Source organism: Oryzias latipes, chromosome 13 (genome assembly GCF_053564925.1).
Source record: "Oryzias latipes strain Hd-rR chromosome 13, Olatipes_Hd-rR_3.1".
Taxonomy (NCBI): domain Eukaryota; kingdom Metazoa; phylum Chordata; class Actinopteri; order Beloniformes; family Adrianichthyidae; genus Oryzias; species Oryzias latipes.
In genome coordinates, this window is record NC_136249.1 from 13,059,724 (window position 1) to 13,077,695 (window position 17,972).

Consider the following 17,972-nt stretch of genomic DNA (forward strand, 5'->3'; position numbering starts at 1 on the left):
TCACAAAAAACACTTGATCTAAACGCAAATAGGAGAGTCAAAACAACAGAAGAGCTGTTCTGAGAGCAACCATAAGATGTACAGTATAACATCCTAGATTAATCACTACCGGTATTTGTCAACTTTATTTTAGCTGCTAATTATAACAGAAAAAAGCCCACTTGACTTATACTAGGCAATGGATGGGTGAACACAAGATGTCTGTATATTTTCCAAATATCTGTAAGTCAGGAAACTTTTCTTAAATTGGACTGTAATTTTTTCTGTTTGCTCATATCAAAATGTTTCTAATGTACAAAAAGACTCAGAGTCAGAAACTTCTAAAAAGAAATGGCTAAATTAACTACACCAAAGTGCAGTTCTGACATCAACATATTTTGCACAATTTGCTTACATAAGGAAAGAGGATGACGCAGAAAGCTGATGAAAGGCTTCAGCTTTCTTCCACTGGGTCAGTTGAGACATGTCCAAGGGTGTAACTGACCCAGTTCTGCAGTTATCTTGTGGGCCTGCTGCTCCTTGCTGGGTGAGATTGGAGGTTCGCATGTAATGTTTTTGAAGCAAAGGAAGGAAATTAACCAGAGCATGACACAGAGACCTGCTTCAAAGAGAATGTGATGTTCCGTGCATTGTCACTCAGGATTTGATATGAAAATATTTGCTCAAACTAACACTCAAATAATAAAAATAACCAAAAGAAAAGGTTTTCGCATTTTTCTTAACACTATACTAGCTGATTATCAGAATCAGGCGGGTCCAGGAAATTAGAACATATCAGAGTACAGTATGCTGATACACAAGCAGGAATGTGGCTTTCGGTCCAGTCTTGTACTTGTCCGATTTAACCGATTAGAAGTTTGTTTTGCCCTAATTACAGATTTTGACAGTCATTTTGAGGATGACGTTTGATTAGGATCCTTTTCTTTCTGATTTACCCAGGGTGACTAGATTCACCCGTAAATAATGTGGATTAGTGTCAGCATAGCACCAAGCTTTTTTGATTCACGAGTTTCAGAAAAAAGTTGGTTTATTTTAAATAAATTATAAACCATTTTAAAAGAATGTGTTTTTAATAGAACTAAACAAAATACTAAAAAGTAATTTACAATGGTTTTGAATAAATTTCAAAACTATTTGTTTCGGCCTGCAACAGATTGGTGAACTGCCCCAGGTGTAATCCACCCTCAACAAACAATATCTGGGATGGGCTCCAGCAATTCTGTGACTCTGAAAGAGATCAAGCGTAGGGGTGTAGGGAAAAATTGGCGATATATCGCGATACTTCATTCGGTGATACTTGTATCGACTTAAATTGCTGTCAAGACAATATTTATTGAACTCTTTATGAGTGTCCTTCAGCGTCTGACACTTGTTTTCTACTTAAACCCTGACCTCTAGTTGGCAGCACTGCACACTGAGCCTCTTTAAGCAGCTCTACACCCCTCCAAACAACTACAAGTTCACGCGAGCACCAGCTTGTGTTAAATATTCAGTCAGCTTTGCAGTTTTTGTTGTTTTTTGTTGTTAAAAGACAATTAAGACATTAATTTCACCATTTTATTACAATGAAAGACATATTAATATTCAGGTACAGTTTTTTCTAATTTCTACTCTTTAAAAATGCATATTGAAAATTGTACAGTCTTGGGATGCATCGCGATATGTATCATATGAACAGACTCTTGCTAATACTTGCCCCCTAATTAAGCAGGTTTGAAACATGGATGAATGGAAAAAGGAAGATCTGTTTCTTACAAAAATACTATTTTTTTAATGACATTTAACACATTTTCACCTGTCAAAAGTCATGTACAGGCACTCTATGGGACTATGATATTACTTGGGTTTCCCAAACTCTCTCTTCCAATTATCCAGGTCTTTAATTGCGCCAAAAACCGGGAATCCAACAAGATTCTCCTGTCTGCTATTCCTGGAAATGAAAATAAATAAAGCTGAATGACTTTTTCATTGATTACTTTTTAAATCTCTGTTGTTGATGTTCGAAGAAAGGGAATCATCAGTATAAGACTGATTTGTATCTAACAGTGAATATTTGTGTGTGTTGGATGGAGGAACCTCCCAGGCAGCAAAGTCAACAACAGCCCTATCAATACTACTTTCACAAATTGTCTGAGGAAGACATCCCTCTTCCTCACGAGCAGCTGTTTAAATGCTCTTTACTGCAATGAAGTGTGAAACCAAATTATGTCCCCACTGGAAAAACTGTTTATAGAAGTTTTTTTTATAGTATTTTTATAGTATTTTTTTTAATCATTGAATCGCCAAAAATACGGCTGAATTCATTCATAAATGCTGCAGCAGCTGTTTGATAACTCAAACACTGCGTGCGAACATCCAGCAGAGGGCGATAGTGTCTAAAGAATTTTCAACCTTTTGCGGCGTTTCTATTTAGAATGAAACATTCATGAATTAGAAGAGGGGAGAAATAGAATGTGGCTTTGTGTTGTTTTAGTATTATTAAGGAAATTAGCAATTATTTTACTTACTAACATTGTTAAAAAGTAACATATTTCAAAATGGTTTGTGGTTGTATTGCTGTACATCTCTTTTTGACAAATTATCTAATATTTGATAAGTACGTTTGACAGTTTCCAAAAAGACGGTTTGGTGGCGGATAGGGTTCACTCCGCCCTTATTTTTATAAAGTTATGAAACCAAATTTTGCTACAGTAACATTTATTCAATCAAAAAAGTGAAGAAAATAATAAAATAATTGTGTTTGGAAAAAAAATCGAATAATGGACAAGGTATTATTGACTGTAGCTTGCTTAGATTTGCGAAAGTTTTTTGTGTTTTTTTTTTTTTTTTTTTTTAGTTGATATTTTGATTTTTACATGCAGGCCATGTTCCATCGTCAATGCATCAAATTCTAACTGTTTCCAAGTTCAGATGTTTTATTTGTTTTTATTTGTATTTATTTATTAATTTTTTCGTTTAAAACCAGAATTGCTACAAAAAAAATATTCAAAAAGATAATCGATTATTACCAATGAAGACACCTAAAATAAAAGCGTTATCTCAGAAGTTGAATATTAAATATTTGCTGAAAAAAATCCGCATGCGCAATTTAAGTAGATTGTAAAGAACTGATTTTAACTGTGCGTTGTTATCAACTCATCTCCGAGCGAAGATGAAGGGAGATCTCCTACAGAGCATCGTTCAAGCGTATTAACTGCTGTTGCGTTTGATTGAGCGTATCATTCTCCACGCGGATTTCCTTTATTTTTAATTTTTACGATGAATTAATCATAATTAAGTAGCTGGATATTCATTTGGATCTATTTCATTGCAATTATTTGAATTTGCCTTAATTTATTATTATTATTATTATTATTATTATTATTATTATTATTATTATTATTATTATTATTATTATTATTATTATTATTATTATTATTATCATTGTTGCTATTATTATCATACAGAAGATGAGATATGTCCGCCTTTGCAGATGCTTGATATTGCTTCAACAAACAGGTTTTTCGGGACAAAGCGGTAATAAATTTCCCTGTTGATCAGTTGATTGATTACCTAACTCAAAGGTCACGCGGGCCCTGGTAATTTCCTTGCGCCAGAGGCTACCTTTTCACTTCTAGTCTGCCTCCACAGCCCAGTGCACAGAGCGTGTTAGTTTTTAACTCCTTGCAGCCAAATGCGCCTTTGTGAACCAGTGAAATGCGCTCCGCACATCTGCGGCTGCATAAATGCCGCGTTCGAGGTTGACGCGGTAAAAAAGGATTTTACAGCAAGTGCAAACAGGCGTGGAGAGGTTTTACTGTTCATCTGCGGGGTTTACTTTTTTTTAAATGTAATAACCAGAAGCAAAAGTGGAAGTGCACGGATCTGTGGTGTCGTCAGCTTCAGCTAATCTCCAAATGTATTCATAATGAGCGTCAGGAGGAGAAAAAAACACCAAAAAGGGGAATGAGTTATTGTAGTGAACGAAAACTGTCTCGATTGGTCCTAATTGATCGTTGACTGTCTGCGCACCCCAGCCTCTCCCTCCCTCCGTCTCTCTCCACCAGCGTGCGTTTGTGCGCACATCCTGCGCGCCACGTCCCAAGGCGCGCACGGTCGGGGGTTTAGGCACAACCCATTTAATAGCAGCATTTATGTCATTATGGCAGAGGTAAGGGGAGGTACAAGAACAATAAAGCATTAGTATTAACCTCCCTCAAGTCTCTAGATTCAAGCGCCTTTTTGGCCATAAAAGTGCGTTCTCTTGGAATTGTGGTGCATCCACTTTTGAAAGATATTCTGATTACACATTATTTTAAAAAGTAAGCACCAGTTAGACATTACTTTGCGGTTCCTCTACCGGAAAACTAAATGTAAAAGTAAGGAAAGTGCGCAATTGGCGCACGCGCCCTCCCTTTCGCTGTGTTTCGCATGGAATGATGTCATGACTTCAGTCAATCCTCACACACTTCGGAATCGATGGTTCACGACGCTTTAAAGAGTTCATATGCGAGGTCAGCGTGATCTCCCACGGACCGAATTAATGACCAATTACTTAAATTATCCGCCGTGGATGCCCCAGAGAAGAAAACAGCACCAGTGCGTCAAGTTTCTAAATAATCACAACTTTAAAAACATCAAATGTACATTATGTTCCCCTCTTTTTATTTTAAATGTCTGAAAGCCATGCATATTTTTTTTAGCTTACAGAAAACCAAAATAAATTATGATTTCACTCGAAAAGATGAAGGTTTGGATGAATTTCCATTATCTACGAATGGATCTGCTCTCCTGTCAAAGACAAAAATATCCTATTCAAGTCCTGCGGCATTTATTAAGTGATGGAATCCAGAAAGGAATCAAGCATAAATGCAAAGCACTTCATGTTTTAATAATTGTTGGAAAAAAAGAGAAGAAAAATATTGAATTCATATTAAAGCTGTCAGTCGGGTGGAGAAGCGGTGGAGAAGGGGCAAACCTGCTCATCTGTTTCCAGTGTTTCAGTGGTCTGATTACAATTCAAATGAAACCCCTATAATAGCTGGATTTTGTGGGGGTAATTAAGTGAGCATTGATTAATGTGACTTGATTTAAAAAGGTTGGCTTGGTTATAATTAACGTTTTCCGAGTCAAAACCACTACAAAAAGTGTTTAAACCTTTTCGCTCTTTTCAAAAAAATCCTCTAAATTAGTCAGATTTTGTGCAGGAAATCAATCATTAAAGAAATTAAAGTGATAGGTTTCATCAAAAGCGATGAATTATTATTGTTATGTTTGTGGACATATTGATTTCCTCTTTCCTTGTCAAAGGTGCGAAAGAGGCTTCCAGAAAGATAAAGCTTTTGGAGCTGCTTTATGAGGAGAACTGCTTCTGTCACTTTTTGCAGTGTACTCCGCTTCCTTCGCCTCCCCAGCTGCTTTTTGAAAATCTATCACCAAACGAGATGTCCGAGACGATCCTCCATCCTGACCAGATCAGGTTATTATCAAAGTGATAAATCGTCCCAAACTTTTTTTTCCCTTTTTTTTGTGGCAGTTGCAGATTTCAGGCTGTGCGCATGTGCGAAGGTATCCAGACTGACAATGCTGGAGAGATAGCGCGTTTGGATTGAGAAACCCAGAGAAAAAGGACAGAGAAAAACCAAAAAAAGGGAAGAAAAAAGGGAAAAGATTCAAGAAAAATCCAAACAAAGCCACACCGAGAGACTGACAACATGAGGTCCAAAGGCAGGGCGAGGAAACTGACCACGAGTAGGTGCAACATCCCTTTCTTTTTTCTTTGAAAACATCTTTCATACCTATTGACTGTCGCGGCTATCACCTCGTCTTACAGGAGTTTGAAACTGTTTGATTTTGCGATAAAACGAGCGTAATCCTTATTTTCATCTCCTCAAAATAAGTGCGTTTGAGGAAAAAAAAATACAGCCAGATTTCAGCGCGCTTGCAAGAAGACTGAAGTTTAAAGTTAGGGGGAGCGTCGGAGGGAACTTTCTGCAGGGCGTCCGCTACTTTAGGAATTACGCTTTGCATGTAGTGGGCGCTGCAGCGTTACGTAGCGTTTTGCAAGTTTAAATCCCGTGTCCAGAGCAGCGGCAGTTACAGTTCAGCTGCTGCCTGCTGCTGTTGGCGCTGCGCGCGCGCGGTCACCCCGGTGTCCGGGGAAACTTGAAAAACAAGACTGAGGAGGGCAACACCGGCATGCAAACGAAGGGGAATTTTACTTAATTTTTACTTTTTTGAATTTGAATCCTCACAGACGTTCCGCTTTTTGATTATGTGGTTAAAAAAAATCACAAACTCTGATGGATGCTTGTTTTGTCCAAAAATGTAAAGTTTAATTGGATATTTCCTAGTTGGCAGTTTTTTTTATTTGGGGAAATAACCCAATTTATCAATTCTATTAATAAAGTTGTGCTCATGTCGTTTAATCAGCTTAATGACTGGCATCCAATCAGCTTAATCTAAGGAGATAAAAGGATTGCTTTTTTCCGCCACTGTGATTTTTCAAAATTGTTTCAATTAAGCTTTTATTTTTTTCTTTGAAATTTCACATATATAATTTAATTGGTGTATCACCTTTACTGTTGCAAGTCAGTACTTTTAACTTTTAATTAACTTTTTTTCTTAATTAATAAGATATGGAGGCCTGCAAATGTCGCAGAGAAAGATGGAAAGGAGTTTCCGCGCAACCGCACAAGTTTTTCAGCTCCATATCCAATTTGAATGTTTTAACAATCAAACGACAATACATTACCTCTGTCATTAAGAAAAAGAAATGTGTTCATTCCACCTTTTTATTAGAATAATATGGATAAAAGCATGAAGTTTTCACCCATTAAATGGAAGAAGGGGAGTTCCTTATTCCCACATGTGCACGTGCAGAATTCCCACGTGCATTTCAAGATTATTAGTGAGAATGTTTGAAAAGGAATATCTACATCTAAAAGTCAGACTACGGGGATGTTTTTGGGCCCCCGAAGAAGCGGGCCCACCCTGGCCCCCAGCCAGGTCTGCACAGTGTCAACAGTGAATATTTAAATTCCCAGACCCCTCATAAGGGCTCTGCTGGTAAATGCGTTCAGTGTGTGGCTGCCTCCTGGCAGAACATCGGTGTGATTAAAAGAGAGAAAGAGAGGTTGCGTGTAATGGAGGAGGTGATGGCGAGGTGGGAAACGTAAGCGTGATTGATGGAGGCTGACTGATTAGTCCGCACGTCCAGATGTAATGCGGTCCACCGCAGAAACTTCTGCGTTTAGGCAAAGAGCACAGGCCGCAGACAAACAAGGCAGAGGAACTTTGCTGCTCCAACCTTTGGTTTGCAGTTTTTGTCTTCATAAAAGAGAAAAAAAACGTTGCCAATATATTAATACTCACTTCTTAATTTTCCATGGCTGTATTAATGGATTAAAATGGCACCATCCATTTAAATTATTTTAAATGTCGTCAGTAAAGCAATCACTGATCCAGTTTATACCCCCATTTGACAGTTATTTTATGCATTTTCTCCCGTTTAAACACCTGCCTGAGGTATATAGACCATCACTTTCTTCCCTGCTTGGCACGCGAGAAATTGCGCGCAAACAGGCGCGCGTGTCAGAAAGCGCGCTTTGTGTGTGGGGAGAAGGGGGGGGGGGGGGGTCATCTCGCGCCTCAGTGTCTCGTGTCCGTCGTCAGCGCCCCTCATTCCGGAGCTGAGAAGTGCGCTGTCCTCTCTCTACATTGTGCAATGGGCCATGCATCTCGCGTTTGTCTGGCGGAGCTCATTAAAACGCTTAATAGATCGGCCCATTTGAGAGGTGAGAGGGAGCCGGCCGGCGCGAGGAAAGTGAAATAGAGAGTCCATTAAACGGCCCCTTGTTGTCCCGGAGCGCCAGTCTTTGCGTGCGCACTAGTCGGTGTCAAAAATTCCGTGCACAAATGTCCCTGCTTTGATGATTTCTTAAAAATAATAATAGAAAAAAATGATAATTTACATCATTTTCTAACTGAATATAACTACAATAAACATTTTTTTTAAAAGAAAAAGATTAATCACAGGTGAAAACATGTTACATTTTCATACCGTTTTATATTCAATAACTTCTTAACTAAAAAGAAAAGAGCTGAAGCATTTGGTTCATTTGGAAAGTACTTTTATTGTGACCCCACATCCTCTTTTAAATGAACCCTGATCTCTCTTTTTTTCGCACACACTCACGCGCACAAACGGCTCCTCTGGAAGGTCTCTGATGTTAATGAGTCGTCCAGGATTCAGTCCTGCAGCTGTAAACAGAGAGCTGATGAGGTTAGTGGTTTGTTTAGGCCCTGTTGTCACCCACTTGAAGGATGGCCCCTGTCCCAATGCAACCAGGGAGCATCTAGGCCTCCTGACAGGGGTCCCCCTCACAGGCTTTTTCCCCCAGGGCTTCTCTCCTTTATTTACTCCCCCTTTGATACTCCAATCCCTTATTTTTTACAACCCATAATTTAAGACAGGGATTTCATAATTCATAAGGCAATGCATTTATTTCTATTAAGATTCTGAAGATAAAATGTGTGTGTGCTGACTTGTGTGTTACGAGACGGGTGCTGATGCAATGACCCAGACAGGGCAGTGTGGGAACACCAAAGGATGGATGGCAATAGTGGGAGGAGGAGGGTGGGAGGGGGCAGCAGCATGTCAAGCCTGGGAACCACTATGTGTTTACCACAGGGAAACTGCACCAGTGCAGAACAATGACCAAGCCTTACCCCCTTCTAAATAAGAAAAGGCATTTCTGCTTTCTTCTTCCCCCTTAAAGGTCATGGAGTTACCGATAGGGAGTCCACACAAAAGCCTCCAGTCTGTCGGCAGTCTGGTCAAGCCCAGAGCGGTGCCAAGGCTGAGGTCATTATCAACAGAGTGGTCCCAAGCTAAGCATTATTTTGTAGATTGTGTGTGTTTGTGTAGGAGGGAGGTGAGTGTGTCTTTTTTTGGTCAGCCACAGTGTGCAGCTTTAGATGTTTGCGCTTAACATTGACATCCTGCTGGACTGGGAACTGTCTTATTAGAAGTTATCATCAAACTGATGGCAACTGATGTCACTGATATATCAGACAGTTATTAATACAATATCCATTCAGTTTATTTGTCTTAAGGTTGATTTAAGGTGTAACATGAAACCAAGACACGTCATTCTGATTATGACAAAAATGAATTTAGAAAGTCCAGAAAGTGGAATAACGGTTATGTGCAATACATGTATGTAGGTATATATATATATATATATATATATATATGTATCCATAGTTCCACAAATTCTTCTATTGTTTTTATCTTTTATTCCATAAATGAATACGACTTTATTTATATAGCCCAAACAGCTGGAGAGCACCGGGATTTTCATTGTCACAAGCTTCTTGTGTAACAATGACACTAAATGATTTCTGATTTAAAAAGGCAAAATGTCTCAAATACCTCTTAATCATAGCCCCTAAAAGTAAACTGTTTAGAAAACTGTTTAAATAAAATATTTTTTTTTCGTCCAGGTAAATCATTAATTGTTTATATTCCCAGTCCAGTATAAGCATTTCCAGTGGTCTTTAGGCTTTTTTTAGCCAAAATAATAATTTTTAAAAAACAGTGACGTTTTCTAGGACATAGTTTCTACAGAGTGGTTCATTCAAGATTTGCCCGAGTATGGGCAGAGCCATTTGGGGGGAGTAGGCCTCCACTCATTTCCCAACATCCTTTTGTGTACACCCTCTCCCACCATAGCTTACAGCCCCTCACACATCCAATCTAACATTAGCAATGCCACAAAAATGGCAAGCTATGTCTGAGTTATCCAGCCATATTGAAGCCAGATGCCAGCTCGGAAGAGGAAAACAAAGACGTACATGGATCTATATGTCTGCAATGCATCAGAATGGAGTGGAACAAGGAGATTGTGGCCCACCGACTATAGCAGCTATGTCACAACCACAGGCTTTCTGCAACTGCAGTTTTTGTCTGCTCCTGATTCGCAAGAATTTGAATAAAGACATGTTCAGAAATTCAATTTTAAGCTTATTTTTCTTTATATATGTCCTTTAAAATTTAGTAAATGCCATAAGAAGATGTTAAAAACTCAGAAAACACTATTTTAATTGGAGTGGGTTTAAATAATGAAGAGACATTGCAATTATCATCATTTGACACGAGATTTTACATTTTCATATTCTAATCTTTCGCTGGTCTGAGTGGTAGCCTTCTGGCCTATTATCTCACAACAGCTAACAACTTTAAATTTACTTAAGTCACTTTGAATGTATGTAGTTTGAGTTTATTTCATTGCAGTCAACTTTATTTGTAGCATTATATGTTCCGCATGTTTCTTGACCTTTTATATGTTTTTTAGTTTTATCATCGTGTAGTTATCTTTCGATTTTTGTTCTTTTTATATTTCAGAAGTGCAGTTTTTAATGGCCATGTTAGATGTAATAGTTTGAAGAAAACTTTCAGCGCCTGCAGATTTGCTGAAGGACCTGCTCGGCTTGGCCTTTAAACGGCCGCAGCGGAGGATTGATGGAGAGAACAGCGCTCACACACTGAAGGGAGAGCACAGCTATAAACAGGAATTACCCAACAATTGTTTTGTGAATGTGGTGATAACAGCGTGTTCCAGGGCTGCTGGGGGATCTCCCGGGTGGAGCAGTGGAAGGAGTTGGAGAGGGACAGTGCAATAGAGCGCAGTCACTTAGAATGGGCTAACAAACCAAAAAAAAAAGAGGTGGAAGGGAAGGGCTAGACAGATGGGATGTGATCAGATGAAAGGACACACGGGTTTGTGGCTAATGTTTATGTGGTTCCTGTGCACCTTTTATCCTTCACCCTGCACACACACCTACATGTGCGTCGCTATCCTGATGGTCATTATGAGGTGACCTCTCACCTCTGCAGGATGGGAGTGGAGAAGGGAGGAGATGTGATTAAAGCTGAAGTCTTGCTGATGATGTTCACAGCTTCTTCCACTTAGTGGAACCTTTCTTGCTCAGTGCTGAAACTTTAAACTCAGGTAGATTAAAGATTAAACGATTCTTCTTTTCTACTAATTGTCATAGTATAATCTCTATTCTCATCCTGCTCCTGTGGGGTTAATGTCTTAACATCAGGGCTCGCACACCTTCAATGTTCACCTTACGCTTTCACTTCCAACTCCTTGTCTGAGGATAGGAAACACCACATCCCTGTCCTCACAGATCTGTCTTGATAACTTCCCCTATTTGTGTGTGATTATCTGAAGAACCTGTGCTGTGTGTGCGTACAAGTCCTGGTGTTCAGCCAGGTTTGCGGCAGAGGAAAGAATGCAGCTATGGAAAAGTATGCAAGGCTGATTACCGCCGCTTACCTGTAAATGAACTGGACGTGCCGGCATGTGATGAGACACAGGAAACAAGGGAACAATAGGACAGTAGAGATTCCTTTCCCCGCCACATTCCAATGCTCTTGCAGCCAGGGCCCCCCACTTGGAGCTTTGATGAACCCTCCTCACAGCTTCCTGGGATTGTCGGTCGTCCAAAACAAAAAAAACATTAAGAAGCCAGTGAGGGAAGAGAGCGCGCAGCCCTCCTCAGGATGTCCTGTTTTGATTAGCGTTAGCATCCTAAAAGCCGAATATTATTCTAACACGGAGAAGAGCTTAATGGTGACACATACAATTCTTTCCACTCCATGACCTCCAAGGTCAGATAGGCTACAATGAGCCAGAAATCAAAGAAGTGCCCCTCATCTAGTGACGGAGGAAATCACAGGAGGAAAGGTATCCGAAAAGTGATAAAGCAAGGTTACAAAAGCCTGTCCACAGGTGTCAAAAATTCACCAAGATGAATTTTCCAAGAACTATTTGACAGTGTCTGGAAATGCGTGAGTTGGGGCTGTTGATGAAATCACTCAGTCAGTCCCTAAATGTTTCAGAAGTTTAATAATATTTGATGTTTCTGAGTTTGAAATGTCACCAGTGGTTTGACAGGCAACATTTCACACTTTCTTAGTGAACTGACAAACCGTTACATCTGTCAACTTCATAATTTATATGTTATAAAGATCATAAAAGTCCATTTCAATCATCTTTTGATCTATTTTATGTGAGTTCCCAGCAGTCTTTTGATTATAATTATGCTGTTGTTGTTTTTTTAAATGTCATTTTTAAGAACCGAGTTTTTGAAGAGCAATAGTAATTTATTAGAATTTAACCTCTGAGTTGTGTCGGTGGGGAGTTAGCTTGCCCTCATTTTCCATCATCCCTTTGTTTACACTCTCTCCTGCTATACACCCCCTTACAGCCCCAACATAACATTACTGGTGCAGTAAAAATGGTGACCAGTATCAAAGCCATCGAGCCATACAGTTTGCGCCAGTTACCAGCCCAGGCGGGAAAAAATTGAAGACATATATGGATATATTTGTCTACAAGTGGATGAACTGGAATGAAGAGGAGCTAGTAGCTTGGAGCTTGTTGCCGCCGACTGCAGCATCCACGTCAGTGCTACAGGCTGTTTCCAACAGCATTTTTTTTTGTTGGATCCTGATTAACTTCTATTTGAATAAAAAAATACTCAGAAATGCTATTTTAATCTTAATTTTCTTTGTATATGTCCTCTAGCTTCAGATAAATGCTACAAGAACATGTTAAAAACACTCAAAACACTATTTCTATTGGAGTGCGTCTTTAACTCCTTGACACATATTGATAAAATATTGATCAAATCACAGTGGCTCCAAAAGATCCTTAATTTAGTATCTACTTGAAAAGAAAAAATAAGTGAAATGTTTTACTTCTTTACTGGAAAATAAATTCAACCCACATTCCCTGATGTAAGAAACCTCAAGGGGTTTAAAAGCCTCCTTTTCTAACTTTGATTCTTAATCATCTCACACTACAAAACTCCAAGTCTTAGAGGATCAGGAGCACCATCTCCTTTTTTTTCACAACATGTTCTTTCAGCTGTTTGCTCCACATATCTTTTGTCCCCTGTGAAATGACGAAGCAGTGAAGCATTGCAGCCTGCTCTGTTGTTTTGTTGGTGCTGGAGTGCCTTAGTTTGACAGGAGGCCACCACTTTGTTCACCTCGCTGTCTACATCGGCAACCCCAAGGGACTGAGAATTTCGGACATCTCTGTCAAGCCTTTGGCAAGTTTAGGGCGATTGGGGACCCCTCTGCTCACCGGGTCAGTGGACAAGCTAATCGATTTTATCTCTGTTTTACACATCACACCAAACCCCTGCTGGCCTGAAATTCACGTTCTCTCCACACAGAAACATTGTTCCTTAAATTTTACTTTTTCTTTCCCTCTCATCTTTTTTTCTTTTTGCACGATATAACATTTTCAGTTTTACTCAGTTAATTCATCTTTTTTGTTTCATCTTACTTTCACTCAAAATATTTAATTGCTCCTGTTAAAGTGTTTTAGTTTGAAATAATCAAACTAAATATGTTGTATTACTATATTTTGTTATAAAGGAATACATTAAATAATCATTAGGGAATATTCATATTCTTTTGAATATGTTTTGTTTAGCCAAACCACTAAACGTTAAAAAAAATTATTTGAGTGACTTGAGAAAAAATCAATGTTTGATTCAATTTTAAAACACAAATGTAAAGTATTAGAAACAAGATCCTTGGCTCTTCCTAACGCATACAGAAATAATTATTATGGGAAAAGCAACAATGATATCAAATGCTAGGCTTCACTCATTACTGCTTGTTTTAACTATAAGATGAAGTACGGTGAAAGTTTCATCAATGGATTTCATCAGAGAGCGACTGGTCAGCACAAGGGGGGTATAGAACCAAAAATGAGGTATAGCTGTGAAACAAACTGTTATTTTTGGACAGAAAGCCAGTTGATTTAATAAAAGGAGTATCATTAAAAGATGTAAAGGTCATCATTATTATTCTTTCTGATCTCAATAAATCTGGACCTTTTTGCCCATCATCATCATTTTAAGGAGCTGCCATCTTGGGGAAGAAGCCTCTGTTTCTGCTGGAACAAGAGAACAAAAGTTTGGGGAATGGTTTGGAAACTTGCCCTTCATCAGTGTAAGGAGATATTGCGCTGACAGTTCGCAGACAGCCGGCCAAGTACAACATGGGACAACTGCGTGGGCCTGGAGCGCACCTCCCAACAGGCAGACAGAGCGAGACCAGACCAAACACCCCACTCATCTCAAACTGTGCAAAGGAAAAAAAAAAAACAGCAGACATCAGCATGTCAGACTTTTATTGTTATTCTCTTGCTCAGATTTACTATAGCATATTGTAAAGCCCACACCGGTCATCTTTTGATCTATTGTAAAAGCGTTCCCAGCAGTTTTTCAATTATGATTTTCGCACAAAAAAATAATCTTTGTCGATTTCTAGGACATAGTTTCAGTAGAGCAGCCAGAGTTCATTAGATTTTTGCCTCTAATTTGTGGGCGGGACCACTGACATGGTGTAGGCTTTCCCATGATTTCCATTCCCTTTGTTTACACCCTCTCTGTGTAGCTTATAGCTCCTCACAACATCAACCTAACATTACTGGTGATACAAAAATGGCAAGCAATATTGGAGCTATCCAGCTGTACAGTTTGAAGCCAGAATCCAGCTGGATCCAGTGGATGCATCAGATTGGAGGGGAGCAAAGAGTTTTTGGCCTACCCAGCAAATAACCTCTTTTTCAAACTGCATTTTTTTTCTGCTTCTAAATCACAACAATTTGAATTAAGAAATACTTAGCTATGCAATTCTAAGCTTAATTTTCCTTATATAAATCCTTTATCATCAGAAAAATATGATAAGAACACGTCAAAAACACAAACAACAGGGTTTTCATCAGAGTTTGTCTTTAGGGAGTATTAAAGAATGTATGACTTCTATTTTTACAGATAGAGAGGATCATATGTATCGTCATATTTATTTTAGGTTAGTGTATTTGATGAGTTAGAATTATTGGCCACATTTGAAAAAAGAATTGCACTATTTCTAAAAAATGTAGGGAAAAAAAGTCTTTAAAACTCAAAAACCTTCAGACTCTTTTTTTATTAGCATTTCTTGCAGCTGTAATCAGTTTCTCTCATTCCTTGATTTGCAGCAGAACAATCCCATCATTTTCACTATTGTAAGCATAAGCATATGGATCCACGTGACACTTAGTGTGATGAGAAACTTGGAGTCAGCATTCCTACAGATATGGACCTTTGTGTATCCAAGTGGACAGAAGAACGATAGGACAGAGGACTGACAGAGCAGCACAGGGTTGGACATTGCAGGTGTGAGTCTGTGTCTGTCTCTCTGACCAACCATCAATCGCTGCCATCTGACAGTTCAATCTGCGAGGGGGCCGACAGGATCAGCCGGATGGTTACCAGCGCCTGCCATTACTGAGCACGGACGCAGCAGATCGCATCAGCGATCAATGACAAAGGCTGGGCAAAAAGTGGAAGAGAAGTGGAGGGAGGTACAGTTGGGAAAGATGTGGGGTGAGGAGGGGTGAGATGGAAATGTAAGGATGAAGGGAGAGGAAAGGTATGGCAGGATAATAATAGTTATCCTGCTGAAGGTCAGTTCTTGGATGTGGAGTGGATGACAGAGAGCCTGTCAGCTGTCAAGACGTAGAGATTATCGTCCTATGTTGCAAAAGAGAAAACATGGCATGTACAAAGAAACAACCCCTCCCGTAGAAGCTAGACTGAGAATGCAGCTTGGTCATTTAGACCAGCAGCCCCCAAACCCCAGGCCGGTTGGTACCAGACTGCAGAAAAAAATGTTTTAACGTTCTATTTATAACCTGAATCTGAAGGAAGTTTTATTTTTGGAAAACTCCTGGATTCTTTCCGCCACATCTGACTCAGTCTTGATGCATGTCAATTTGCTCAGTCCTGTGTCAAAAATACAATCGCTACTTTCTTAAAGCGGCTGCGCCGACTGCTAAAATGAAAACTCCCTAACTAGCAAAATAAACGCCAAATATAATTTCAAAGTTCATTTTTGAAGTAAGGATCAAACAACGAAACAGAAGAAAAGCCTTTGACTTCAAAATGAAAGAAAACTGCATGTTTGTGTGTGGTGTGCGTGTGTTTGTGCGTCACACCTTTAAGGTCGAATGAGGCTGAACTTGGCTTCCAATGATTTAATTTCAACTTTGACTGTTACAGGTTAAGGGGAAAATCTATGTCACATTTTAATTGTTCCTGCATATTTCTAGTGAACAAATTAAGTTTAAAGCAGATGCAGATGTTTTAAAGAGGATGAAGAGAAATTTTACCCTGAAAAGTTAAGGGAAACTGGAAGCTAAAAAAGATAAACATATAAATGAGACTTCAGCCGTGTACAGAACAATCCATGAAAATGTTGTCCGACGTTAAACTAGTTCGTGGCCTAAAAAAGGTTGGGGATCACTGACGTGGACTGTTTTGTGGATTCCATATGCACAGTGTTGGCAGTCTGTGCTGCCCTTTAGTGGTCAGTTCAGACTGTGTAGTGGTGAAAGTAACTGGCTAAATAAAATTTAAAACATTTTTTAAATCACCACAATTTAAATAGCTTCTCCTGCCTACTATGTTTCCATAGAAACAGTCTTAAGGCGCAATTCATCCAGCAGTGTTTCCCAAGCCTCCAGAAGTCAAACACAGCCACTGTGGAGCAGAAAGAGCTCCACACGGGGAATACCGTTTTCACTCTCCTGTCATGTTTCTTCTGAGGTTTAAAAAAAACTTTGAAGAGGGGATTAATTGACATTAAGCGTGATAGTATTTGGCCTGTGGTCTTATAAAAAACATGAAGATTTTTTTTTTTTTTTTGCTGTCCCTTGAGGCCTAGAATCGGAGAACTGGCTGTTTACTTGGGACTATCTCTCAGTAGCCCCCACTGGCTCTCAGCGCCTGACAATGATTTCGTTCTGCGCATGCGTGCACATAGGTCATCTCAGCGCGGACACCACTGAGTGATGATGACTCATTACAGACGGGGTGCCCTTTAACCCCACACAGTCTTTATGGATCACTCTCTGGCAGAATCATATTCCCTGATGCCAAGTTTGTGTCCATCTGCCTGGCTGTCTGTCAGACAGTCAGGCCCCTTTGGTCTCCCGCTTTCTCTCTCCCACATGACTTGACTCACAAATACCTCACAGTCATCCCTGCCTTTGTTTATTTGAATAACAAACCAGTGAAATATCTACTTTTCCCAAAATGGATATAGATTTCTTGTGTTCAAGAGTCAATGGTGGTTTCAATTCGTTGTGTTAAGACGGGCATGCAGCATACTCCGATGTAACCCAAACATTTCTTTGTAAGTGATTGCTTCTTCCTCTGTGTACAGAGCTGCAGCACAGCAATGAAAAAGCAGCAAAAAGAAGTCAGTTTCGATTTCTGAACATATTTTTCTCGTATTCACTGTTACTTTGTTAATCCAATAGTACTGCCCTGCCAAGAGTATTCTTTATGGATCAAGCTGCTAATATGTTTGTTGTGGGTGCTAACATTTGATCCCACTCTTGACAAATATAATTTGTTTGGCCTGATTTGATCAGTTGCTGCAGCATATTTCCTTCGCAGGAAGAGGCATGTAAAGCTTTCGCACAACAGAAGTTTAAGTGTTCCTGCGTCTGTGAAAAAGCGAAACTCCATTACAGGTGTCCTGGGCCACAGGGCCCGGCTGGTTTTGATGTAACGCTTTTTTTCAGTGTTAATGCAATTTGGATTTTGCTTAGTCCCAGAGACTTGCTACCTCTAGGGTTTTGAAACAGGCTTTAAAAAGCAGAGAAACAAAGTGTGAATCGAATCCATGCAATTACAAAGCTGGAAACTTTGAAAGACGTTTCTGACTGTGACATGACAATATTCTCAGCACTCCAGAGAATTTGTCCCATGCATTTTTGGAAGTGTGGTTTTGTGCTCACCGTCCACCTTACTGAAGAACACACTACATGACAGGAATTTTCATGGATTTATGCCATGTGAATCCAAAAAAATAAAAATAATCATGGCTTTCATTACCTTTTAGTTCA

General features: G+C 39.4%; 1 protein-coding gene across 16 annotated transcripts in view; it reads left to right on the plus strand.

The window, feature by feature from the left end:
* Positions 1–5,323: 5,323 nt before the first annotated feature.
* The window catches only part of mecom (MDS1 and EVI1 complex locus), a 155,502-nt gene continuing 142,853 nt past the window's right edge, over positions 5,324–17,972 (plus strand). For all 16 annotated transcript variants that reach the window (XM_011482816.4, XM_011482822.4, XM_011482818.4 and 13 more), the window contains exon 1: positions 5,324–5,730. In XM_011482816.4, the coding sequence (XP_011481118.1) occupies positions 5,694–5,730 (37 nt within the window). In that variant the 5' untranslated portion in view covers positions 5,324–5,693. The remainder of the gene's footprint in view (positions 5,731–17,972) is intronic.